Source organism: Anser cygnoides, chromosome 3 (genome assembly GCF_040182565.1).
Source record: "Anser cygnoides isolate HZ-2024a breed goose chromosome 3, Taihu_goose_T2T_genome, whole genome shotgun sequence".
In the NCBI taxonomy this organism is placed as follows: Eukaryota; Metazoa; Chordata; class Aves; order Anseriformes; family Anatidae; genus Anser; species Anser cygnoides.
In genome coordinates, this window is record NC_089875.1 from 91485182 (window position 1) to 91512672 (window position 27491).

General features: G+C 36.8%; 1 protein-coding gene across 8 annotated transcripts in view; it reads right to left on the reverse strand.

The window, feature by feature from the left end:
- The window catches only part of FAM135A (family with sequence similarity 135 member A), an 84486-nt gene that overhangs the window by 15609 nt on the left and 41386 nt on the right, over window positions 1–27491 (reverse strand). For 6 of the 8 annotated variants that reach the window (XM_048077385.2, XM_048077382.2, XM_066994723.1 and 3 more), the window contains 12 exons: window positions 27264–27437; window positions 26484–26610; window positions 25925–26078; window positions 24285–24362; window positions 22051–22100; window positions 20120–20275; window positions 13315–13388; window positions 12842–12996; window positions 10293–12594; window positions 8126–8286; window positions 5890–5981; window positions 3758–3855 (listed from right to left, as the gene is read on the reverse strand). In XM_048077385.2, coding sequence (XP_047933342.2) covers window positions 3758–3855; window positions 5890–5981; window positions 8126–8286; window positions 10293–12594; window positions 12842–12996; window positions 13315–13388; window positions 20120–20275; window positions 22051–22100; window positions 24285–24362; window positions 25925–26078; window positions 26484–26610; window positions 27264–27437 — 3621 coding nt within the window. The remainder of the gene's footprint in view (window positions 1–3757; window positions 3856–5889; window positions 5982–8125; window positions 8287–10292; window positions 12595–12841; window positions 12997–13314; window positions 13389–20119; window positions 20276–22050; window positions 22101–24284; window positions 24363–25924; window positions 26079–26483; window positions 26611–27263; window positions 27438–27491) is intronic. The other 2 variants (XR_010830516.1, XM_048077388.2) reach the window with 2 other exon arrangements.

Genomic DNA, 27491 nt, shown 5'->3' on the forward strand with positions numbered 1-27491 from the left:
ATTTTCTCAAGTCAAGTGTGAGAAGAAAGGCTTTGAAAAATGCAAGACAAAAACATAACTCATGCTACTCATTGTTTCAGATACCCACAACTGTGGGATGCTCTGAAAAAACAATGCATTTCTGAACAGCAGGTGGCAATATTACTGTCTTTTGAATACAAGGGATCACTAACACAACACACTAAAGGAACAGAATTATAATGTAGTATTTGTATTTGCTTTATGCCCCAGGTTTCCAAATTCAGATCATACTGGGAAATTACACACAGTAAAACCTTGTTTTTCTGTGTTAATACATGAAAGATCATGTCCAAGTATAAAAAATTATGGAAGAAAAAGATATCCATCAAAAGCCATAATCAAAAAGAAACAAAAGAAATTGCTGAAACAATATCAAGCTCAGGAACTCTATCTAAAGTGCCAAGAGGTACATGAATAATAGGGTACATATACCCTATTGTACGTCCTTTGTTTATACTCTTTCCCTAAACATTTACCTCTGGTCACCATGAGACACTGCTGACTGGGCTAGACAGAGTCCACAGTCTGACTAGAGAACAGATGTTTTCATGCGTGCAGAGCATGAAAAATTTCCTTTTTTGGGGTGGGGGTCAGGGGTGAGCCAAAGTTACTTAAAAGAGGATGAAAAGTTGAAAAATCCATTGAGGCCAAAGTCCAATACAGGTGATCAGAAACATATATAGGACCATACATGAGGAAGATGGTTTCTGAAACTATGCTGCAAAAGCGTGTCGTTCATTTCCTAGTTATACCATGACCTGGAAAGGCTTCCATCCTTACAGATATTCAAAACTTGAATGGCTATAACTGAGCAATTTCGAAGTTGGAACTTTTTTAAAGTAGATCAAAACCTGATCTAACTTTTAAGGTGGCACTCATATGAGTGGGTAGCTGGCCCAGATGGCCTTCAGTGGTCCGTTAAACCAAAAAGTATTCTGCGATTCTTTATCCCTTTCTTTTTTTAAGAAATAAATTGCTGTTGGTTTCAATGAAGATTCCAGTTCACTCTTCCTAGCCACGTTGTTCTAAGAACACAGATTTTGTTCAAAGCAAACCAATGCACTTGCTGGTGGGTGTATGGGTACGGTAACAGGTATCAGCTCTGGCAGTACCAAACATGTTGGTTCATTAAGCTGACAATACAGTATGGCTCAGGGTTCTGATGGTACATGGAGAGCCTCTTATTATCTCAGTACAAAATTGTAGCACGCTAAATATGACTTTGAAAGCACGAAGCTTTGCTTTGACTGGCCAGTACAGAATCTCAGAACTTCTCATGACTTGTCTTGGCCTGAGGTGATTTTAGTTTGTTTTAGCTGGGACAACAACTGTCTAGCAGTCAAGGAACAAGTCAGGTCTAAAGTTGGTTTAGTTTCTCTGTAGTTTCTAGTAATAACGTATAGATGTTCCGTATGGATTGAAAGGTGTATCACCAGCATAAAACACAGCATGGAAGAGTGCAAACACAGCTGTCATATGCCTGAGGTCCCCAACAGCCAATTAATGGCCACTGCAGAAGCACAGTCTCGTAAGTCAGGAAATAAAAATGGCGTTAGGGACAACCGAGAACAGAAAAACGGAGTAACTGGGTAACGATGAAAAGAAAGATCATGTGGGCAGACCAAAAATACGAGAAAATAAATCCAGGCAGACCCAAGGCCAAGGGGGTAGAAAATGCCACCAAGAACATCATTCTTCTGCCAGTGAAGCCCCAAATGCTGATGTCTGACTGTAAGACTTCTGTCTCTGTTCTGCTGAAGGAAGAGAGAAACCACCAACCTCAGGACTCTGACAGCTGCTGGAAGGAGAGCCTAACGTAATATCCTGAGTTGGAAGGGACACACAAGGATCGTCGAGTCCAACTCCTTGGTCCCCAAAGGACCACCCAAAAATCAGACCATGTGTCTGAGTGCGCTGTCCAAATGCTTCTTGAACTCTGGCAGGCTCCATGCTGTGACCACTGCCCTGAGGAACCCCTTCCAGAACAGATACTACCCACCTCTGTGTATAAGGTGTGCTCCATTTTGCCTATAGCAAGATTTTGGATGTAGAAGAGCAGGCTTTCCTAAGACAGGGCACTGCCCAGTCCTCTTTGCCTTATGGCATCGTTACAGGTCTGGAGGCTGATTTCTAATTTGACTCGGCTATTGAGTACCACTTGTACAGAGAAGATTACCTTCAGTACTCAGAAGATTTTAGAGAAACTAGCACCATTCAGGAGAGCATGGCTAGCTAGACAAAGCCCACTTCCTTCACAGTGGGACAGCCAAAATGAGTTAGGAACGCAGTGGCTACTTCAACAGAGGTTTTCTCAAGAGTACTTTCCTGGGCTTTCTGGGTTATCCCTTCAAGGACTTGCACATAAGCACATCTTTCTGAAAGATTTCTCACGCAGCTACCAGGAAACAGCTGCAGGATTTGCTGATAGACATAACTTTCTCTTAAGAAAAGAGAGAGTTGATAGATGGAGACTTCTGCTTTGTGAAGCCAAAACACGACTGTAAATCTTGAAAAGGAAGCTAAAATAAAAATGGCAATTTCTTTTTTGTTCAAGTGTCAGGCAATAAATGAAGCTGAAAAAATATTTACAAATCCAAAGTTTTATGAGAAAATATGCAGCAAACCAGAAGAGACTTCAATTCTCAGATATGAACAATGAGAAGGAACTGGGTGGATACATCCATCACTGCCTTCTGACCACAGGAAAGAGAAAATATCAGTGTGTGCTGGTGGGTACAGAAGCCTCCGATGCCGAGGGTGCTCACACGCACTCTGCGTAACAGACACAATCGCACAATGCTTTTTTTTTTTAAAAAAAAATCACCAAATCAGACAAAATTAACCATGTCAAATCTCAAAATATTAACATTTGTTTAAGAAGTGAGATGACATTTAAACATGTTAGAAGTTTTCCCTAGCTGAACAAGGCCTATCAAATACATGAGTATGCAGAAACTTGTAGGATACACAACAGCGACCAGTGAGTCAAAACCCACTACAGAGGGATAATTTGAGGATGTCTAAGCAAATGGGTGAAGTCGGACATTATTTGCTCCTGTCATCTAACTGAGCTAACTCCAGCTGTGTCAGTAAGAAAGTCTTCCCAAACGGTGCACCCTACTGTGAAAAAATAAACAGAACAGGTATACCCTGAAAATAACTAAAAAAAGTGAGGAAGAGCACTGGGATGAGCCCTCTGTATTACGATGCAAAACATGCTTTTTAGCAGATGAAACAATCAGAAAATCAAAATAATGAAGTATTCTTCTCATGCAGCTTCCCTTTAATGTCACATGTCACACTGAACTTTCCTGTAGGAATGACAAACTGCCGTGTCATACTTGGTGAAGAGACTAAAACCAGAAGAAAGACAACTTGATCTAGAAATAGCGCTGCTGTGGTTTCCTTCTACTTTCTCAAAATATTATCAGTTTTACCACAGACCACTACCACACAGGATCTCTGAGGAGGCACAGGACAGCAGTTCCGGAAATGTAATGAGTAACTCACTCTGCCCTACAACCACCAACAGGACTCAGTGAACTCACAATACTGTTCAGTTTTATTTCAGCTGGGAATTCCCTCTCTCTTCCGTCCTCCTTTTCCCTATTCCTCCCCCTTCATGAATTTCTCTTTCCCTTCTCTCTTGCGGCCTGCTTCTGAGCATCACAGTTCAGAACAACAAAGGGCTCTACTGTTAAGTTTATTTCTATAAATAGTATAGAACAGATATTACCTGATTTTTGAAAGGGTTAGATTATAAATTTGTATATACTGTATAATTTCATCTAAAAGGCGATCTGTCATGGAATCAAAATCAGCAAAGGTATCATTCTGTAAAATAAAAGAAATAAAAAATAACAACTGTGTTTTCTAATGCAGTAATATACATTCTGCATTCAGTCTGAACTCTTATTCCCAGTGTTTCGATTAACAACACACAAATAAAAGCATTTATATTAACTTTGAATACAAACACTACAGCTAGGTATTCTCATTTTTTCAAGTTTTTTTTTTTCTTGTAACATGAAATAAAGTAATATACATTTTATTGTTAGACTACTTTCTTCTAACACACCAAAACAAATCTTAACAACATGACACAACCAGCCTTACTTCCATGCCTTCCTCTACATATAATCTTATCTTTAGTGAAACTGAAGACCCAACTACATATTCAAAACTAAATCACACTGCCCATGAAATAAAAATGAGACAATTACTGCAACAGCAGAGTCTACATAAGTGTTGTTTATTCAAAACAAACAAACAAAAAACTTTAAAGCCTTATTCCCAATTCATAGCTGATTCTCTACAATGATTAACGGTAAGAAATTTGAAAAGAGGTAGGCAAAGCTTGCCTAAAACTTTTCAACACAAGTTCAAAGGATCTACGCTATAATCTGTACTGTTCAACATATTGATAAATGACCTGAAAAAGGGAAGAAGGAGAATAACAAGACATCAGAGTTTGTAAACGAAACCAAATATCCAGGATAATCAAATCTAGAAATGACCAGAATTTCAGAAGAATCTTATAGTACTGTATGACTGGGTGATAAAATGGAAAGAAATGCAAAATAATATTACACAGGGAAAAACAGCCCTAAATACACATGTAATCAATAATTTGTATATCTGTGTTCTATAAAATAATTCACAATAGAAAAGTCAGGAAAGAACAGAAAATATCAATATACCATTTTATAATTTCATAGTGCACAAACATCTTCAATGCCCTGTCAAGTTCTGACCAACCTATTTTAAATGACAAGAAGTTTGAAAATGGGCAGAGAAGGATATCATCCAGGAACTGTTCCACAGGTGTTCCTGAGAAATACTAAATGAAGTAGGCCTCTTCAGTTGCCTCCTTAGGAGGGAGAAATTATACTTGTTTAGGAAATACTTGATTAACTGAAGCAGAAAATGGGGAATAATTACTGACACTTTTTTTCCCCCAAAACAAGATGTAGGATTGGTTTAAATTTCTTTGTTTGCAACTGAATTATTCATGTATATGAACCATGGAATTAATCTGTATGCTGTGTAAACGGTAAGTAAAATCATTCAAAAACAAATCAGCCAACATTAAGCAGAGATGTCCATCAGTAGCTATTAGGCTCACTGGTCTCAACAGAATTCACAAATCCCAAAGTTTCAGAACTGCTGACTGCCAAAAACTATAGTGCTATAGAAGAGAAAGCATGGCTCAGTGCCTGCCCAGCCTGTTCTCAAAGCATCCGAGCAGCTATCTTCAGAAACACACCACTGCACTAAGTGAACCTCTCCTCTGAGCCGCTGAAGAGACTCTGTTCTAATACTTCCCTGAAGTATGTCTAATACAATATGTAACACAAAAAAACGAACATGTAAAAATTAGTCTTCTGTGCTTTTCGAAGTTTACTTCATCTGAAAATAATAAAGTTCACAAAAGATGAAGACCAAGGTAATTTGATATGGATTCAGTGTCATGATGCAGATCTTGCAATTCGCTGACAAAAGATTACATCCTGCAAAATAACACATCTCCCTTCTTGCCACAGAAGTTTCTACTATTAGTGCTTTTACCATTAATATAAAAAGGTATTTTATAAACAATCCTAACTGATAATACTGAGAATTTAGGAGATATCAGTATACACAACAAAATGGCAACAACAAATACTTCTCCTTACATATTTTCCTTCAGTGTCATACTAGGCTTTGTAACTACTTTAATGCAAGCCACAGAACAGTTCACAGGTTCTGCTGGAATACAATAAAAACATATAGAATGTGTTAAACTGCATAGAATAGTACTATTAAATAAACATGTCTGAAAACATACAGTGTTTATTGCTTTACAAAAAATCTTTTGTTAGTAAATACCTGATTCCTTTCGGACATAAGAAAATCTATTCTCCCTCCAGGCAGCCCTAGCTCAATGTAAGTCTTCACTAATCTTAGATCTGCGCTGTTACCTTAAAAGGAAAAACAACCAAGAGTTATATACTGCAAAGTGAATTTGCAATAAAAGCATTTAGAGTACTGAAATGAACCTATGGCACAAGTTTATATTTAAACACAGTTAATGATATTCTCAGACCTAATTAAAATTCAGCGAGACTCAGGAAGATAAACTGCAATGTCAAATACAGCGCCAAAACGAAAATGACATTCAGTTGCAGACGCCGTTTTAAAAAAGCAAGGATTTAGGAAGGCGTTTCATTTTTTTATAGCATCCAACAGATACATAGCACTGTGAACGTTAAATTCTTGAAAACCTAATTAACTTTAATAAAAGTCAATTAAAGAACTCAGAACTAGCTTAAAGGATTCGGTGAAGCAGCAAGGAATAATGGCAAGTTGTAAAGTTTTTCACACAGTAAAAAGGCAAAATGGACCATCAGTAGATAAAGATATGCTTAGACTGGTATACGAGACAACTAAAGCTAGTTTATAAGACTCCTGAAGATTCTTCTGTATCAGTGATCATGCATACTTTTGAAGAAAGGGTACCCTTTCTGCCTTAGAGAAAAAAAATAAATCTCATTAATAGGGAAGAACCTTTATGTACTGTTTTACAAGAAAATTCTAACTATATGGATTATTCTAAGGCTTTGAATACATGTTCTTATAACAACAATTTTTATGGCCACGTTAACTTTTGTGTTAACTCTAAGCATACAATAGCACACAAACATCTACACTAGTAAGAAGGAAGATTTCTGAGTTCAGTTTCAGAAGAGCTTAATAACGGATGCCTTCTGCTCAGAGGAGGAAAGAAAAGCTATTTTGTTATTTTAAAATTCTTTAACTAAGAAATTTGAAAAATGAACAAGACAGCTGTGCAATGTTAGTCCAGCCCAATATTCTATGTATCGTGTCTCCTTGCATTTTCTCTCAAAATGAGACAAAAAGGTTAATGGCAGAAAGATGGGAAATAGGATCCTAACTACAGGGGGTGCCATTTCTTAGCATGCACATACATATTGAACTAAAAGCAGGTGAGTATGTTCAAACTTCAATGCGCCCAGAGGATGGCAACAAGGCTGGTAAAAGGGCGGGAAGGCATGTCTTGTGAGGACAGACTAAGAACACTGGGTTTGGCTATTCTGGAAAAAAGGAGGTTCAGAGGCGACCTCATTGCTGTCTACAACTTCCTGAGGGGAACTGCAGAGAGGTGCCAGTCTCTTCTTCACTGGTAACCAACGAGAGGATGTCCAGGAATGGCACAAAGCTGCACCAAGGGATGCTCAGACTGGATATTCGGAAAAATTTCTTCACCGTAAGGGTGGTCAAACACTGGAACAGGCTTCCTAGTGAGGTGGTTGCTCCATGCCTGTCACGAGTTCAAGAGGCATTTAGACAGTGGCCTCAACAACATGCTTTAACATTTGGTTAGCCCTCAAGTGTTCAGGCACTTATAATCGTTATAATCAAAGATCTTTGTAGATCCCATCCAGCTGAACTACTCTACACCCTTCTGTTCCACACTACTTAAATTCTCCTATCTTCTTTCATTTAGCAAGAGATTTTCTCATCTCTACTATAGCAAAGTCTCTGTCCTTGGAGATACTCAAAAACCCCACTGGACATGGTCTGGGGCAACCTGCTGTAGGTGACCTTGCTCTAAGCAGGTGAATTGGACCTCAACCATTCAGTCACTCTGTGATCTAACCTTTTAAAACCTAATAAACAATTGCCTGCAATTTACACACACATTTTTTTTTTTAAATAACAGTATACACACCTTTTATTTTCCTTGACAATGTAACACTACAAATTCTAAATAAAGCTGTTTTGCTACTATCTCTCTTCTGTTATCACAGTACGGACAAACACCTAGATGATGTAAAAACTGGAGGATGTACCTAATGTGAACTATGCCATACACTGGGTTTATGCACTTGAAAGTTTTACTGAAGACAAATGTTACACAAAATTCTTACTTTAAATGTATTTCTAGAACACATTGTTAAACATAGCAATACAATGTCAGATTCCCAACTCCCTCAGGTGAACCTATTCCTGAAGTGTTCAGTTCACAGTTCAAATAACAAAAGTTAAACCTGACTGGTAATCTGAACTGCCATCTCATTCAGTATCACATTTCCCAGCATACCATCTAGGCCATGGACACAGACTATAAGATGTATTCCTTCTCCTGAACAGTCATCCTCCTCCATACTGAAGTAAGGTATTGAAGAAGCCAGTTTGAAAACATCACTATACATGAATCCGGGAAGTTTCAGTTGCTTCAATTCTTCTTTAGCCTGGAGGAAACTGGAATGAAACAATACTTATGATAAAATAACATTTACTATGGCCAGACAAATTTAGGGTATCCTAGGATACAGTTTTCTATTGACTTTTTACTTTTGTCTTCTATGTAATCGATATGAAGAAAAGATATTTATCAAATTACTATTTTCACAAAATAACCCAGTTCCTCAAAATACTTCTTCATTTCAGCTTCCTAAAGTCCCCTTTCCTCTGTAACAAAATCTGTACCCTAAGATCAACTCTTATTTCCTTTGAATATCTCTGCTATCTGTAAAATATTTCTGAAACCATAGCTGATTCTGCTTTAGTTCCAGTTTTGAGTAAGTACAGCTTTGTTTAACTGCAATAACAACATTAGATCTGGTTCTAATTCCTGTAAAGTCAAGATAAAGATATCTAGTGACTTCTGATAATTCTTGCCAAATTTAAGACCTATTTTCCTAGGTTAGCAGAGGTAGTGCTGAATTGGCTCACTATAATGTTCCTTTAATATGCTGAACAATTGTTATTTGCTTCAGAAGAAACTAGATCCAGACCTCTGATCTCTTACCTATTAGGAGAGGGCTTAAACTATAGCTTCTATAAGCTGCCCACAGGCCAAGAGTTCCTCCTGCTTCTCCTTTCTGTAGTTTCTTTGTGTACGACCTTTCTACACAGTTGCATATCAGTTTTCCCTGCAACGCTTCAAACAGACTTGCTTCATGCCAAAAGCTTTATGCTTCTTTCTCTCCTTTATTTGTCTTTTCCACATGTCCCCTCGGCGTCAACCCACAGCCTGTCCTCTTCTGCCTGCTCCTTGTTTTTCTCTCACTCTACTTCTTGCTCTCTGGTTCCCCAGCTTTTTCTTTAGCTCATTCCTCACTAAGTGGTAAGAGCAAACCTCAATAAAGTCGGCCTAAACAGAGACCACTGCAGAGAGCTGGTCTTATCTCTCTGCAGCAGAGTTTACTTAGTTTGTACCACAAGAATGTTTAACGAATGAGATGTACCCAAGTTTGGTCTCCAAGAAGCAGCTCCTGCCCTCTGCAGTCCCTGTGGCCCCACCATCCACGTGACTGCTTTCCCCAAGGCCAAGTCCTTGATTTTACTCTGAGTGCCCTCTTTCTTTTATTGTTACAGAAAGCCATAAAATAGTCTCTGCTTTTCAACCTAGTCCATGCCAGTCCCCATTATCTCAACGCTACATTTCTGTCTTCTCACTTCCAGTCTTGTTTCCTCCACAATCACTAGATCCTTCCTCCTGCTTACCACAAACTGTCCGGTCTTTATCTCTTTTGTCCGCTGATTCTTCTCCTTGTTCCTACTTCTCTTCCAAGCCTTCTTCATTCTGATAGCAACATTTTGCTTCCAATACAACACAGCACATTAAGCTGCTGCTTCCCATGTTCTGTTAGCAGCAGGAATTATCACAGAAACTCCTATTTTTGCATCTGGGATCCCCAATGTTCCTCTAAATTTGACCTTCCTGGTACCCAAACTGTAGTGTAATTTAGAGGTGTTATGTTTTGGATATTTGAAGTTAAGATTAAAAAATAAGGCTGTAATCTTGTCCAGTATTGCAAAATAGCTTCACAACAAATAGAATGGACAGTAAGTTACAGATACTTTTTGCTTTTATGTTTTTAAACTCGAAGCATATTTTTCTGTATATGCTATTTTAACAGCTTCCATTTCATTAAACACCATTTTTATGCTCAGTAGCCACTACATCACCACTTTTCAGCTGAATGCTTATTTTTAAAAAAGGAACATATTAACGAAACAAGATACATGCATTTTGCTTGAAGTTTATGAAACCACATGAAATTGTAATGTAAATCATATAAGGAATTATGTGCTAACACATTTTCCATATTAACATCTAAAATGTGATGTTACTGAATATACAGAATCCACAAGACACTGTCTTGAGGGCACTTGAGCATAACCACATTTTTTTCCCCTTTTACACTATATTAACATCATTTCTAAAAGCAAATAAACTTTGTTTTAAAACAGTCACTTACGCTAGCATTTGAGGTTTTGGGGAGCTTTCATACCAGGAAATAGATGAAGCTGAGCTGTAGGATGTGCTGCCTGGCTGCTGTGTAATTGCATCAGATTTATTCCTTGAAGAACATATAACATTGCAAGGAGAGTCTCTCAGAGAAGATGGAAAAGACAGACAACCAGGAGTACAGACGGGAGGCACAGTCATTCCGTCTCGCAGATGCCCACTATCAATCCTTTCAGATCTCAGGGCTCTTTCTTCTGCTAAGCCATGATCCTGGTCAGCACTGGAAGCTCCATCTAATATACCGTAGTCTGTTTCTTCATAATACCCGTTTTCAATCATTTCTTGATCATCCTCTTCTTCCTCATCTTGTTGGGAAGAGCAAATAATTTGCTTTTCATACATTTCTTTTTGAGGGCTAACAGGATTGCTGTTGTCCATAGGCCAAATATCTGAAATATCTGTGCTGCTTCGAGAGCCAAAATAGTTTTCTACAAACCCTTGTTTTACAATATCAGTACTACTGGTGGGAGAAGGATTATCTGTACCAGTTTCACTTTTAGCTGCTGACAATTCTTCCGCCGTTTCCTTTAGTTCTAAAGGCTCATTATGTTTTCCTTCATTTGTTTTTTCAACCTCATACCCTGCACTTACAGATGAAGAACCTGAAACAACAGATGGCTCACTCAAGCAAGTAATTTCTAAATGCAATTTAACTGTTTCTTCTGTAGTGTTATGATGCCTTTCGAGGTCCTGAGAGCCCTTGCAAGTTGTGCCAAGGTCTGTCTGTGGGCTGTTACTTTTCAAATCAGTAGATGTAACTTCATCTGAAACAACTAAGTCTAAAAGATCTTTTGTTCCTGAGAGAGAGGAATGTATAGACAGAGTTTCGTTATCTGAATGCCCTGAAAATAGAACACACTGTTGCTGCAAACCGATATTTGATTTTTTAATGTCATCGCATTTTGGCAAGTCAACTGCTCCAAGATCCAATACAGTTTTACTGTCACTTAGCTGGCATTCAGGTACAATAGTTATCTTTGAATTTTCATCAGGTGAGAGTTCATCATCATCTGAAGGCAAAGAATTTATGGATGTCAGGGATGATTGTATTTCACTTACAGCGCTGGTACTCTCAGTACAATGGCTTTCCAATGCATTTTTTATAGCATAGTCTGGTTTTAGCAAAAGCTGAGGAAATAATCTCTCCGTATTGTACACACTTTGCCCTTGAACATTTTCAAAAACCTGATCAGGGTTGGGGAGAGTTGCAAAAGAACTTGGTTCACTTTCTATACCAGAATCTGAAAACCTAGAAGAGGCATATGTCACACTAACATCTGGTAATTTAGTCATGTCCCCACTTACAGAAAGTTGACTTTCTTTTGTAGATAAACTAGGCTGATTATTTTTCATTTTTGTCAAGACATCACTGGTGTGTCGTAAGTTTTTTTCATGGACGTCTTCCTTTTCAAGCACTGGTTCTACTGAATGCAGTTTATTTCCAGATTCTGAAGTCTGAATATTGGGTGTCTGCAAATTCTCTCCTTGTACTCCATCTTGCGGAAACTCAGACCACGATCCAATATGAACAGTTACTTTCTCCCCTTCATAGGGATTCTTATTACTTGGTTTGACCTCAATTGTCCTGACCCCCGAGGAAGGTGGCTGACCTCCTTCAAGTATATCTCTGGGTTGCAGAGCACTATCTACTTGTATAGTTCCAGGACCTGCCTGGGAGATCGTAAGTCTACCAAAAATAGCCGCGTTTTCACAGTGCACAGGGCTACCCTGACTTGGTTGAACACCTTCAGTCTTAGCAGTCTTTTCCTCAGTTCCCGATGACAAACACGTAAATTCTCTTTGACTTATTTGCCTGGTGCAGGTCTTTGTATCACAAGGAAATCCACTTAACGTAGGGTCCAGCCCTTCATTAGCATTATATGAAGGCCTGCCTTCTGAGCTTTTAGAGGCATCTTCCAGTGCTGCACTTTTCAAACATTTGTAGCCTACTAAGACCACAGAGTCCTTAGAGTTCTGTTTCACGACTTTTTTTGTGTTTTCAGGTTTCATTGTTTTCATGAGCTTAGTAACCTTAACTTTAGGTTTATTTGTATCTTCATTTTTCCCTTTCAAAGACTTTGTTAGCATCTTTTCACTTTCTGAATGCCAAAGGTTGGAGGCACCTGCAGGTCTTACTTTCAATTCCGGGCTAGTAAATCCAGCTACAAAACCTTCTTCAGCTTCAAATTTATCCAGTTTATTGGACTCTGACCTTGGAAGATTCTGAACTACCAACCAGGGTACATCCAGATCTTTTACCAAAAAAAAGTGAGAAAAAAAAGGATTGTTTACAACAAGATTATGGAAGTAGCTGAAGCTATAAAACACTGGTAATTACAGAATTTTACACATCCTCAAAACTCAAACTAGAAAAACATTTCCTAGCAAACAAACATACTCCTTCAAAGCCAGCAAGAAACGACAAGAAGAATACTCAGTTTCTACATCACTTTTGCTCTTTTTTTTCAAAAAGAAAACTGCACTGTGAGGTGTGTTTACCTTCAGTAATTGAATCTAAATACCGATCTTCAAAGATTATAGGCAAGGAGTTCATATCTCCATCTAGTTCACTGCATTCAATAGGGAGGGGTGGAAGAGAACTGCAGAAGGAAGTGTTTTTGATAGCTGCACACATCTGTAGATGACTCTGAGCACTGAAAAAAATGAAGTAGTCCTACATGAAAAAATAGAACTGTTTATTTTTACATTAACAGAAATCAGCAGTAGTTTAATTCCCTTTAGTGGAAGCTTTTCCACTAATCACTTATTTAATAGAAAAATTATTCCATTACTCATTTGAATTGCACTGTCTTAACTTGTATGTTCTTCCCTAAAAAACTTCAAATCTCTGTTTAAGAACATTAAGTTTCTTTTGAACTTATGTAAGTATTTTTGCAAGACAGTACTTCTACACAATGTTAACTACAGAATAACTATGTGCTTAATGTTATGCACTTCGAAAGGCTACTCACTGTAGTTCTTGATAGGCAAGGGCAGCTTGCCTAGGATGCTCAAGACAAAAGAATGCTTCTGCAAATCTGCGCACCTGCAAGATCCAAATAATGTTAGAGCTAATTGTGTATTACACACAAGTTCTGAAAATTCACCACGATTACTACGCTGCAATGCTATTAACTTGAATTGAATTATATAGTAATAATAATTGAATTATATACATAGTTTTTGGTGGTGGTGGTTTGTTTTTTCAACGTTCAGTCTGGGCAAAGAAGGAAGAGGATACCATAGGCAAGACTTGAAAGTGAAATGAGAATTTTAACTTGTGTACTAGATGACTGAGGGGAATTATATATGCCTGCTGAAAACTTGATTACCAAGAAATGAATCAACTAAACCAGGCCCACATGAAATAACAATATACAAAAAAATATTAGAAATTTCAGGAGAGGAAAGGAAGTAACTGTTTGATGGACACTTCTGAATGGGCTTGAGGATTACCTTCGGAAGCAGAAACCCATTACATGCACTTGAGAAGTATGTTTCAAACATTTCACAAATACCCTCTAGCCCACAACTAAAACGTTGTGCAAAAAAATCTTTTGTTTGTAAAGATTTCAGCTGTGATTGATAAATAACAATGTATGCTAATCATAGGCACTGTATTCAAGACTGAATTGTATGCCTGAAGTTAATAAACCATGCAATATTAAAATGGTTTTTTGTAACATATGGAAGATTATTTCTTTATCATCAGGTATTTATTTTCCCAAGGTACTCTGGGCCTTCTTCTTGCTTTATCTAATTTCCCAGACAGTGACTATGATAGTTTCATGTTCTGTAATTTCCACCTTTTCCTTTTTTTTCCCCTCCCCTTCATAACATAAGAAAAGCTGGTTAAAAAAATGCTCTGAGGTGCTTAAAAAACAAACAAAATCAACTCAACAAACACACAAACAAAACACAAAAACCTCACACAAACATTAAAACCCCCTATCTCTAACCTGTATTAGAGGCTGAAAGTCCTTCTGTCCCAACCTCTCAAAATTCTATTTACTTTTTATATGAAATAAATCTCAGTGACATATCACCTATGAATAGTCATAGAAAATGTTTTGAAGCAACAGAAAGCACTACACCGTATGCTGCCTTGTAAATGCAACTTCCACTCTCAGCAGTGACCAGACACACACACAGAGCCTACCTCCTCTCCTTCAGAAATGGCACTCTGAGTTTATGCACGCACATGCTGCTTTAGAACCAAGTGTTCCTAACTATTCCCCTGTGCTTTCCCAGATCCTTTTCTAAACAGAGGTCTACCTTGCAAATATGTCATTTTGTCAGGGCTAATCCTCAGCCTTTCCCCCAGAAAGGTACAACATTGTTTTATTATTTAAAAACTAGATGTTAGAGCAACTGATTATTAAGGCTGGACTGGTTATCATTCTAAACTGAGCAACCTAAAAATTAATTACAGATCCTAATTGATCACGTAATAGAAAATAAGACAATAACAAGAGTATTTCCCAATTAGATGCCTGTGATTTGAGCCAAGAAAAGGGCATATAGCTGTTTCCCAGTAGGGGAGCAAAGTGCTTTTGGTTTTGGATGCAAGCAATCACTTTACCACCGACCAAAACCTGGCTTACACGGAGAACAGATCTTTATAATTCTGTCAATACCTCAAACAGAAAATTAAGGGCTTTTTATTTGCAGTAAACCCCATTTGTAATTGCTTAATTAATTCCAGTGCTTTTGAAGAAAATCTGATTCTCAGCTCTGACAGCGCTTAGTTTAACAGCAACAGTAGAAAACTAGTTGGATGCAAGCTCCAAAATTGCTCCAAATGCCCAGATAATCAGTATTAAAGAAACAAAACAAACAAAAAAACCCTCACAACAGTAGTTTATTATGTTTAATCAGTGTGTACCTTATGGAGGGACTGAGACATTTGCTAGGACACTGTTAAGCAGGCTCTGCAGCAGCAGATAGCCCACCAGCTGGCACTGGTGACTCAAATGCTACCAACTTGAGCTGACTCCGCAACGGTTTTGCAGGAGGAAATTGTAGGCACTGCTCCTAGTCCCTACAGGCTTCCTCAAATTATGCACTCGATGGTCCTCCCAACGTAAGCAGAAGAGAAATTGGATAGAAGAAGTGCTGTGGAGTACATACTGAGTCCCTGGCACACCGATGAGTAGCAGCACTCAGATCTTGGTTCTCAGTTCTCCTATTTTAGGACTAATCACACTGTAAGAAATCATTTTGGAATGACGTGTTCAGACCTACCAGAAGATGTCACTATGAAACAAAGAGTGTGTGCAAACTTTCTGTAATATAAAATACCTTAATCAGTTTTTTTTTCCAGTGTAGTTGCAAACCTTGTTAGTGGGCTATTGTAGTTGATGGATGTTCTAATCTGAATTTTTCCTGCTTTTTATGTAGCAATTAAAATCTCGTATAGTGTTTTACAGAGGTGTACTCAAATAAGATATTGCATTTCATTATGACCTTATTTTCTAACAATACTCCAGCAAAAGCACCTATGCACAGAGGGGGAAAACTATTTGACCAAATACAGATGACAGGCATTTCTAGGGGATATTTTACTTGAAACATCTAAACCAGTCAGATGGATGAATCCCTAAAAGCGTTCATTCGTCTTAGATTAATATAAAACTTTCCCAGGGAGAAATTTCCAGTGGCGAGTACAGTCTACAAATACTGCAAGATGAAAAGGTAAATTTAGAAAAGATTTAGAATCCAATATAGACCAGATGAGAACATCATTTTCTAAAATGAAAGGACAGAATTTTGTATAGTGCAAAAATCTTATTTCGGAAAAGACAGATATGCTCTCAAGAGAGTAATTATAATTAGTAGGTCATCTCTCGAATTCCACCTACATTCACTAACCAGAAAGTCTACATCATTTAACATGCAGATAATGCCTCTAGTGAAACATGATCATTCCAGGTTTCCCCAAAGTTTATATAAAGGTTTATAGTCTCAAGACTATTAATGCAAATTGCAAAATGTTATGGTAAGCCCTCAAAAACAGTATCCAGAATCAGTAATGCTCTTAAAAATATCATGGCTCAAATTTACCATCCCTTTTTAATTTTAAGGTTTACTGACGTTCTGCAGTGCTAAATCCTACTCAACTGGCAGTATGTTTCCTTATATATATTTAATTGCACATATTTGCAAATTGTTTGCACCAGCTCTTCACATCTTGGGAGTACAGGAAACCAGTGTGGTATCTGAAAATTAGTGCTTGTAAAATTAAGTATGATCACATTGCTGATTCTATGTAAATTGGCTCAGGTAAAATTTCCTTTTCAATGCTGTATTATTCAATTTGTGCCAGACAGCAGCCTTGGAGACAGCCTCCTTGCTCTTCGTTATCAGGCCCTAAATAAAAAGGTAAGTTTAAGATTACCAGTGTCCTGCATCTCTTTTTCAGACTTTGATGTTTGGATAGATACTGTAGTATCCAGTAACTGCAGAACTCAGTAATAGCAACCGGCCACTTCTTTCAAAAATAAAATAAGCTTTATATATATATATTTAATAAAAAATAAGAACATTTTCAGTAATAACAAGGGTCAGCTCTGAGTTCAACCCTGAAAACTCAAAAGTTTTAGAGACAAAGTACCATCCGGTAGCAAGCTACATGGAAGACTATGCAACCATCTTCAGCTCACCACCACTATGCTGCAAATGTAGCTTAATACCTAAAGAAAAGAATATTTCTGCTGCATTTATTAAAGAAAAATGTTATTTTTTCTCTTCTTAAGAAGCAAAATTTGCATGTGATGTGATGCTTGAAACAAGATTATTTATTCAGGGTGACATCTAAGAGGAGAAGTGGGCATAAAAACAATTGGAGGAGAAAAATGCAGGTACGAAAGCAGGTAACAGGTTACATAGAATCACAAACTAGCTTTGGTTTGAAGGGACCTTAAGGACCACCCAGTTTCAGCCCCCTGCCATGGGCAGGGACACCTCCCACCAGACCAGGTTGCCCAAAGCCCCATCCAGCCTGGCCTCGAACACCTCCAGGGATGGGGCATCCACAGCTTCTCTGGGCAGCCTGTGCCAGGGCCTCACCACCCTCTGCATGAAGAATTTCCACCTAACATCTAATCTAAACCTCCCCTCTTTTAGTTTAAAACCATTCCCCCTTGTCCTGTCATTATCTGACTGAGCAAAAAGTTGTTCCCCCTCTTTTTTGTAAGCCCCCTTTAAGTACTGGAAAAGCTGCCATGAGGCCTCCCTGGAGCCATCTTTTCTCCAGGCTAAACAACCCCAGCTCTCTCAGCCTTTCTTCAGTGCTCCAGCCCTCTGATCAACTTTGTGGCCCTCCTCTGGACCTGCTCTAACAGCCCCACATCCTTCTTGTGCTGGGGGCCCCAGCCCTGCACGCAGCTCTCCAGGTGGGGCCTCACAAGGGCAGAGCAGAGGGGCACAATCCCCTCCCTCCCCTGCTGGCCACCCCTCTGTTAGTGCAGCCCAGGACGCAGTTGGCCTTCTGGGCTGCAAGCACACACTGCTGGCTCATGTCAGGCTTTTTGTCCACCAGAACCCCCAAGTCCTTCTCTGCAGGGCTGCTCTCAATGAGTTCTTCTCCCATCCAGTCCTCATGTCTGGGATTGCCCCGTCCCAGGTGCAGCACCTCGCACTTGGACTTGTTGAACCTCATGCGGTTCACATGGGCCCACTTCTCCAGCCTGTCCAGATCCCTTTGGATGGCATCCCTTCCCTCTGTTGTATCGACTGCACCACTCAGCTTGGTGTCATCTTCAAACTTGCTGAGGGTGCACCCGATCCCACTGTCTATGTCATTGGTAAAGATATTCATCAGCCCCAAACAGACCCCTGAGGGACACCGCTCGTCACTGGCCTCCACCTGGACACTGAGCCATTGACCACCACTCTCTGGGTGCAGCCTTCAAGCCAATTCCTTATCCAGTGAATGGTCCACCCTTTGAATCCATCCCTCTCCAAGTTGGAGATCAAGATGTAATGTGGGACCGTGGATTGATCAGGCATGATTCCAACAAATCAGGAATCAGAAGGAAAGGGGAGGAAGGGAACTATTCAGCTTCTGTGATGCTTTCCAGTTTTCACAAAAATATTTTTAATACACACAGTATCTCAATTCATCTCAAAAATACTTTGATTTATATTCCCTAAAAGAACTGCAGTAAAATTCAGTTCTTAAATTATTTGAGAGCTAGAGAAAATGACATAAATCTGAGACTTTAAGAAATACATTTAAGAAGCTAAGGACATATCATTACTAGCATACACGTATATTTAACAATGGTCCAATTAAAATAAAAATATTAATACTTTCGGCTCTACTCAAGGTATACTTGTACAAACACTACCTTAGCAGCAGTTGAATGCCAATGCAGGTTAATTGAAACAATATTCTCATCTTATAGCTTCCACCCCAGTTGAAGGATTCCAGAATTTGTATGAAAAGCACAAAGGCAAGTAAGATTCATAGACAGCCAGTAAATTGATCACACCTTGCTACTGCTAGCCTAGTCACTCTAACAAATAAGTCTTGCACTCTTTCTGAAAGATCCCACTTCTCAGAATAGGCTATTTGCACAACCACAATTCCCTCACTGAACAGTGTGATTTTTCAAGGGTTTACGTAAGACCCCAATCCAAGTATCCCTCATAATCAGTTTCCCCTACAGAACCAAAACAAGAAGACTTCTGGTGCAAGTGATAGAAATGCTGGTTAAACAAATCAAGTCTCTGCAAACTAAAACTTTAAAAATGACTTTATTTTGGATTGTCACTATTACAAAGCACTGATACCATGTACTCTCACTAACCAGACCTACGAATGAACTCTCTGCAAATGGTTTTACAACAAGAGCCTCCAGATAAACTCTTAAAATGACTTCTTATATGTACGTGATACATGTATGGATTATGATGTCAGAGAGTAAAGATGTGACGCTAGCTAAAGATCAAGTTGTGTGATTGGGGAACAAGGGTGGTGGGAAGTGTTGTTTGTTTTAATGAATTTTACTCCCTGAAAAATTTTAAATGTTTTGTTTCTTCAAATCCTTGACCACGAAAGAGGGGAGGAAAAGATATATTTATGAGAAGATAAGGGCAAAGGTTTAGCTCATACTTGAAAAGTGAAGGTTCAGCTCATACTTGAAAATATTTCACTATGTGCTGTGGTTTTGCATGTAGAAAGCAGCAACTGTATATACACATCACCAGATCTACTGCGTGTGTAGTTACCATGCATCAATTTTTATACATACACACACATAAATGCCAAATCCTGTCTGGATTGTCTCTTCTTTTTTGAAATCTCACTCCAGAACCCTTTCACAGCTTAGGAACGTTATCAGTTCTCAATTCAGAAGAAAAATATGTTTCATTTTATGATGTAATCTGGCAGCCTAACTGCAGTAGGGAAGGAAAATGAGTGGGCACTAGACATTGCTCCTGCAGAAAAATACATCATTCTACACAAACACATCTCCCACAGACTGCAATTTGCCTTCTGAAATGCGTTTCTTATTCAGACAATCAGTGAATAAACATAAACAATGTACTTTATGTGTATTTTATATGTATGTACTTTATATATATTCCAAGAATAAGCTCTAACAACATTATATACAAACTAATCAATGCAACGCAACAGCTCCCTTTGTGATTCCAACTACCTTTCCCTAATAAAACCTGAAAAATTACAATTTGGAGTGTCATTTCCATTACAATGTGTCTCAGCAAGAGTATGAACATCCCATTTATAACACCAGACTTAATACTTACTCTTAATGTGTGATGCTCTTGTGCAAGCAATGCTGTGACCTCCTCTTGTAAAGTAATGACCTCCAGAAATTGCCCCCAGAGAGCCATTAGAAGTGAGCAAAGCTGAGCAAGATTCATATTTATAAGTTCTGCCAGTTCATCGGGATTTTCCATTTTCTGAAGTATGGAAGAAAGATTTACATGATTACTAGACCCTAATGAACAGACAAAAATTAAAAGAAGTGTATTTCATCTTAGTAAGAAATTTAATTTTAAAAGTAACTTCCAAATGAGAACTGTTTTGTCAAAGTATTACAATTGAATTAACTTATATTACAACACTACCAACTTGTTTTATTAGTATTTTAAATATTATCTAGATGTCTAATAGCATTAGGACTCATGATCTTAAATTGAGGCAACAAAACCATTAATAGCAACCATAACTATGAGTTGCAACTGTTTGATTTTCTAACATGCAAAAATATAGTGCCTGAAAGGAATCAGAATTAGAAAACAGAAAATTGATTCTAGGTATATTAGTCCAAATTTGATACAATCCTAAAAAATTAATGAAGACATTTCCACTTTGGAACATTAACAACTTACAGTAATGCTTATATGCCACTATATGCCTACATACACTTTAAACATGTTCAGGAATCAATGTTATACTATTTGATAGTTACAGAATAGGTTTCCTAGAAAGAGGTCATACAAATTCAGTGCAAAACAAGTTTTTCTTTCTGAGAGTGTACTGTAATCCTGTGATCCAGTTCCATGCAAGTCAACTGTAAATTGTTAGCCTTATATTCCCTACTATTTTAGAAGAAAATCTAGCTTTTCCGAAACTAATTGGAGACAGATAAGGCATTGAGGCAAGGGGTTTAAAAAGTAAGTATAGTAAAGATCCAACACCAGCAGTATTAAAGGGGAAGCGTAAAAAAAGATTACAAATACTGAAACACCAACTTAGGAGGCAAGAGTAGAAATAAGAGGAACTTTTGAAGAGAACTGCATAAAAGAACAGAAAGGAGAAAACGGAAAAAACAAATATAGTTTAGCAAGCTAAGGGAAAAACTAGCAAAAAAAAAATCTTAAGTACTAGAAAATACATAGAAACTACATAAATGTAAAAAAAAAAAAAAGCCTTTCTAGTTTATAAAGTAAGATTATTAGTTGCTCACAGAAAGCTAACTGTGTTGGCTTTCTTTGTCTCCAGTTATACAGATAGCATCCTTTCAACATCAGTATTACATTTCCTTGCAATTGTGCTACTACTTTTGAAAGTATGAATGAAAGTTAAGTCTACTACAAAAGCTGGGTAGCTAGCCCACTCAGCAACAAAGCATGGACCATCCTGCATAAAAGTCTTCAAACTTCTGCTTTAAATTTGTCTGTGATAAGGAAATCAGCTCTTCAGCTGAGGATAATTCTGTCTGGTGCACATTAAAGAGCTGAGAAGACAAATCTAAGTAATCTATAGTGGACAGTATTTTCTTGAGAATGCATGGAAAACAAAAGGAGACAGCCTCAGGCCAAGTCCTTCTGGATGCGGGTATGCCTTGGAGAATCTGCTTTTGTACAACTTATTACTCATGCTCGATCTTGTAACTGTTATTTGGTATCTTCAAAAAGAAGGGATTCAAATAATGAACACATAAAATTCAAAATATTATTTTAATACAAGTAATCCATCTTTCTATAATCTTCAGTTTTATGATCTTTAACAGTTACCACGGGTACTACTGCCATGCTGAGCCACCAGATCAGTAGGTAAGTTTTTGAGTCAGTTGAGTGATTACTCTTTGAAAGAACAGTGAAAAGAAACAGTGGCAAAAAAAAATAATATAGGATGTTATCACCTAACAGTTTATTCCCAAGTACCATGTAAAATCAGCATACTCTACTTTTATAGTTACTTCACTTATTCAACAAATGTAAAGTAGTACCTTTACTTCTTCGCACAATTCTGTAAGACGAACTTCTACATCTATGTTTTCTGGAAAGATGAGAGTATATAACTATGAGAAACATACTTTCCAAGTTGCATAGTAAAACCTATTATCTCACAAAACAATTTAAAAACATTAAAAAGAAAAGAGACTATCAATTAAAACTTAATGTCACATTAAACGTCATAATCAACTTTAAATCGAGTAAATGATAAAATAATTTCTTACTAATGTCTGAGACAGAAGATGATCAATAAAAAATGGTTTACAGCCAGGTATCATGAAGACTTATCATGAGACCTCATCAAGGATACAATGTTTTTTATTCCAAGTTACACTTGCAAGCACTGTATTGTAGATTATATAGTTTGCACATTACCAGAACTGCTCAGCTATTCAGCAGCAATATCATCACTCAAAACCAAGGTAACACAATTCATCTTCTACCTCAGATTTTCCAGACATTTGTTAACTCAGCACTGTTTTTCTACAGGTATATTATTTAACTGATTTGCAAGCTACATAAATAAAAATAGATTCTTGTCTGATGAGTCATAGTTTGGTCAGATAAAACTGTTCTTTAATTAATCTTTCCCTCAATAGCTCAATGTCAAGAGTAACTCAATCTTCCACGCTATGGCAACTTAAATTGAATCAGAACCTCAAATGTCTTTATTCCTTCATGTAAGATACTGTTCCTTATTAATCATTCCTTTTCTACTCAAGCAAATCCAATCAATTAAATAATAACATTGTACTATGGTAAGATTTCCTTCTACATCTGAGGTACCAGTAACAAGGGAGTAATTTACAAACCTAAAATTATTTCTGACAAATATTTAAATTATTTTTCAGAAAACAGTATTAAGGGAAAAAAAAACAGTTTTACTTAAAAATGTACACCAAAAAAACATGCTTCCAAACCCACAATAATATGTTTAGGATATGGATAATGAATGTAGGCTTGTAGAACAGCAATAGCTTGCTTAGTCATCTGGTCTTTGAATGATACCATCTGGATTTGCTGAGTATATATTGATTTTCAAATAATTGCAATGCCTTATGTCTAGGTTTAAACTTAATGACAAATTAACTCACACAACTCAAAGTTCTGAGGAAATATGCAATATAGAAACGTATGAAGTTCTCAGAAACAAGTTTAGAAATGTTTTTGAAATAAACTACTTGCACCTGTTGACAGGACAGCACTTGATAATTGCTCTGAAAATATTTGAAAACATTTTATATACACGTTATATACGTCTTTCGGAGTGTTTGTGGCCACACAGATTTTGTCATTAGTGAAAAAATTAGATGGTTCTCTTTTGAGACCATCTAATACTGAGTAGTCATCTTGTTTGCCACACTGCGATTGAGCGTAGGTTTGATACAATAGGTAAAGCTGACGTCTGAAGTCATTTCTGAAAATCCCAAATTACAATGCTATCAAAAAAACCTAAAATATCAAAAATAAACAACAACAAAAAAATCCACTAGACAATACAAGACTAAACGAAATTAACTGTTTTATAGCAGCATTGTTCATACATCTAATGAAATTTTACTGGCTCAGCTAAAATAGTTTTGACATTTTTTAAACAAAAATGCAGTCATTCATGATTAAGTTGGTGTCCTACTATGAGGCTAAGCTGCCATTTTATTCTTCTCTCATCATAAACTGCCTTGTGCTTAAACAGCACTGTACTTTGTCCAACATCAAACCAACAGTGACTCTCTCCAAAGAGAAGGCTGTCCATTTAGATGTGGACAAACGCACCCTAAGCTTTAAGAACGTCTTGTGTAGTGTTTGGAAGAATCAAACCTTGAGATACCAAAAGTAATCTGAAAGATTTCACAGGAAGAATAACTACTAGCCTTTAATTATTAAAAACAAACAAAAACAAAAACTAAGTCTGTAATGAACTAAATAAAATGAATTATAAAGAAATAAAAATAATTTTAGCTATTTTATTTAAATGGTGACAACTGACTGAACTCTTCAATCATTTGTTTATTAAAATAGAACAACACTAAAACAAAACATAATATTTTCTTATTTTATTATCTATGCTCAACCTAAAAATAAGTAGTTCAATTCTACAGACTTCACCAGAGTTCAAGATACTCTCACTGTGGCTAAATAGTGAAATAGTGTTCCTGTTTACGAAATAATATGTTTTATATTATTAATAAAAATCTGAGGGGTTATATCACCTGCTTTGAAAACATACCTAGGTAGGCGTCTCTCTGGGTTCGTGGAAATTTTCTTCTGAGAAGGCGTTCATAAAGGACCTGCATGCTGGCCTTGGCTAGTTATAGGGATTGCACACACATGACTAGTTACTACACTCCTTTTTTCATCTTTGATTTATTATTTGCCTTAAAGTTAGTAAAAAAGCTTATTGCTAGCCTAGCAATTAGTGCAGTTAGATCAGTACATTAAAGCACATAATTTTGGTGTAATTTCTAGATTAGATATCACTCATGATATACATTATGCTAACATTCTTTTATTTTCTGAAACCAGTAATACTTAAATGGTCAATTACAGTTACTGAGTCCAACAGTTGTCTCCACATGCTTCTGCAAAATCAGTCTTTTTAAAAAATTATATGAGAGAGCAACAGCAAAGCAAACAGAAGAATCAAAATTACGGAGGTTATAATTTAATTGAAGATTAAAAAGTGACGATTTGAGATTTAAATGGGACTTGAGATTCTCTTCTCCAAAGGTCATTTATATTTAACATATAAAATCTCAACCAAAAAACAGTTCATTTACTTTAACAATTAAAAATAAATGCAAGAGACAGTTTTGTTCTTTGTGAAGTCCAGAGAGCTTCATTTTTTTATAGACATCACAGAAACATGGCTTTTTGTTCCTTTCTAAATTATTATTATTAACTGTTGATAGATTTTAGAGAAATTAGTGTTAATGATAAGCACTGGTTATTTTACAAGAGCAAAGAGTGACTAGTAATAGCATAATTAGTATTTACATTATTAGTTCTTTTTGTTATATCAATTTCCCCAATCAAAGTATATACAAAATAACTGCAATAAATGAAAAAAAAAAAGATTCAGAAATAAGAAAATAATTATAGCAGAAACTTAAGAATTAAAACAAAAAGCAAAATACCATAACATCACAGGAAACAAACCATGAGCAGAATATATACAATGTATGTTAAATGTAAGTACTAATTTTCTTTTAATGTATTTATTTTGAGTGTTTCTTTTCAAGCTTGCATTTTCTTAAGCTAAGCTAAGTCACCCAGAGAAATGACTAAAGGTCTGATCCAGCTACCACTGACGGTTTTTTTTTTTTTTTTTTTTTTTTGTGACGTCAATGAAGACTAAAAGATACCTCCTCACTTTTGATTGTCAGCTTCTTTCTATTACATGTATTTTGTAAGAATGTTTTAGGGGAACTTAAGGTCCTACCTGAAACATTTAAATATCAAGACACAATCTTAGCCTATCTTTACAATAAAAATAGTGCCAACAGATTCTATTTGGCAAAAAGTGCATTTTGTCCTTACAAGGCAGACTAAGAGTTGAGTCATTCACATAATAGGGTGTTTCCCTCCATATCAAGATTAAGATAACTGACACAGAAATACTCTGTACCGTAACTGTAGCATTACTTCTGTTTCTACAAAGAAAACCCTCAGTTTCTGGTATTTTTCTATGCACAGATTTTTAACACACTTGTTTCCTTTTGTTCTTGAGTTATTAAATTCCAGCTCAGTTTGAATAAAAAGATTTTAGATAGACAAGATGTGTGAAATCAAAGCCAGTTTAGCCTAGGAAAGGGTTATTTTTAATAAACATCAGAAGGAAAGTGTTATATTTTATTAAATTCAACATACCTAGTTCAATTCGGTGAGAAGAGGGGAGCTCCTTTGTTATCATAAGGAAATAGCTATGTAACCCTTTGAAAGCAAGCAGCAAACTGGCACAAAGTGTATAGTGGAAATTATAGGCATGACTGAGGAAAGACTCTGAAACAACAAAACTGCAACCCTAAGAAAAAAAGAAAAAAGATTTAGTCACATACTAATTTCATACAATAAAGGACGTGTTAACAATGCAAATTGCCTATTTTTATGAACCTCATCCATCTTTTTGCAATTTTCAACGGATTGCAATATCTTAAAAGAATAAGGCTAAACACTAAATGCTGTAAGCTTTCCATCTGCACAGTTTTGAAACAGGTAACATAGCCTTTTGGAACAATTCTTTTCTTTTCCCATATTTATATTATATAATGTTCCCATATTATTATTTCCTACATTATATTATATGCCTGGCACAGCAAAGTAACTCTAACAAAGTTCATTTTTTAATCAAACAATACTTTTGCAGAAAAGATAAAATTCACACCACCCAACAAAATACAAATGAAATGTTCAACTGAAGTATTCTTACATCTGCTGATAACTGCTTTGTGTAGTTATTGCCAAAGACCACGCTTTCAAGAGAAGGAATCACAGAGTCCCTGTTTTGTGCTGGTGCATTTCTGTTCAACCACGTATTCTTCACTGGGCGAGGGAAACTGCAAAAAGCACAAATGAACCGGCAAGTGAGATAAACAGTGATTGCAATGAATGACACGAGTTAATGAAAGAAGAAAGCTTTACTAAAATTAGGCAAAATTTTATTTAAAGAGAAAACAAAATTCCCTGGTTTCATTTATTTTAGAGAAGGTAAATGTATCATTTGCAGAAATCATTGCCACTGCAGTACCAATTGAAAACTGAGAAGACAGCCATCAGAAGATGCTCAACTTGTATTGGACTCCAAGGGTCCTTGTGGGTGGCTTCCAACTCAGGATATTCTATTAACAGCACCTACTTCAGTCACTAACTACAGTCAGCAGCAGATCTTACTGATTAAAAACATGAATAAATATGTACACATATAAATATACATGTATAAATACCTAAGTTTATAAATTCCTTCCCTCTTCTCTGGTTGTGGGTATTATCTCTCTACTACATTACATACTCTTATTTTTAATGAAAACAAACTCAAAATTTTCTCCAAGGTAACTTAGAAAACAAGAAGCTTCTCCTCCCTCTGAACCCTGGATTACAAAATCATAAAGAAAACTACATTGAGCTTAACTTCTTCCTAAGTATTCAGTTCTCATAACGTTTCCATTTGGACACCCACTACTTTATTTGTATTTTATTAACAAGAGATTACCTTATCAGGGGCTGATGCAGAGCAACCAAAGAAGCATGGACTATAACCGATATGACGGAAAGGTGGAAGTAATCAAACATAACATTGACATAATGGTGAAGGCCCCTGTGTAAGTTAAAGTGCAACTTTAAAGTTCGGCTACTAATTGGCTGTAGTGTGCTCAGGTCATCTGGTCTAAGAAGAAAAAAAAACAAACACATACAATTACAGTGACCACATTCAAGGTGC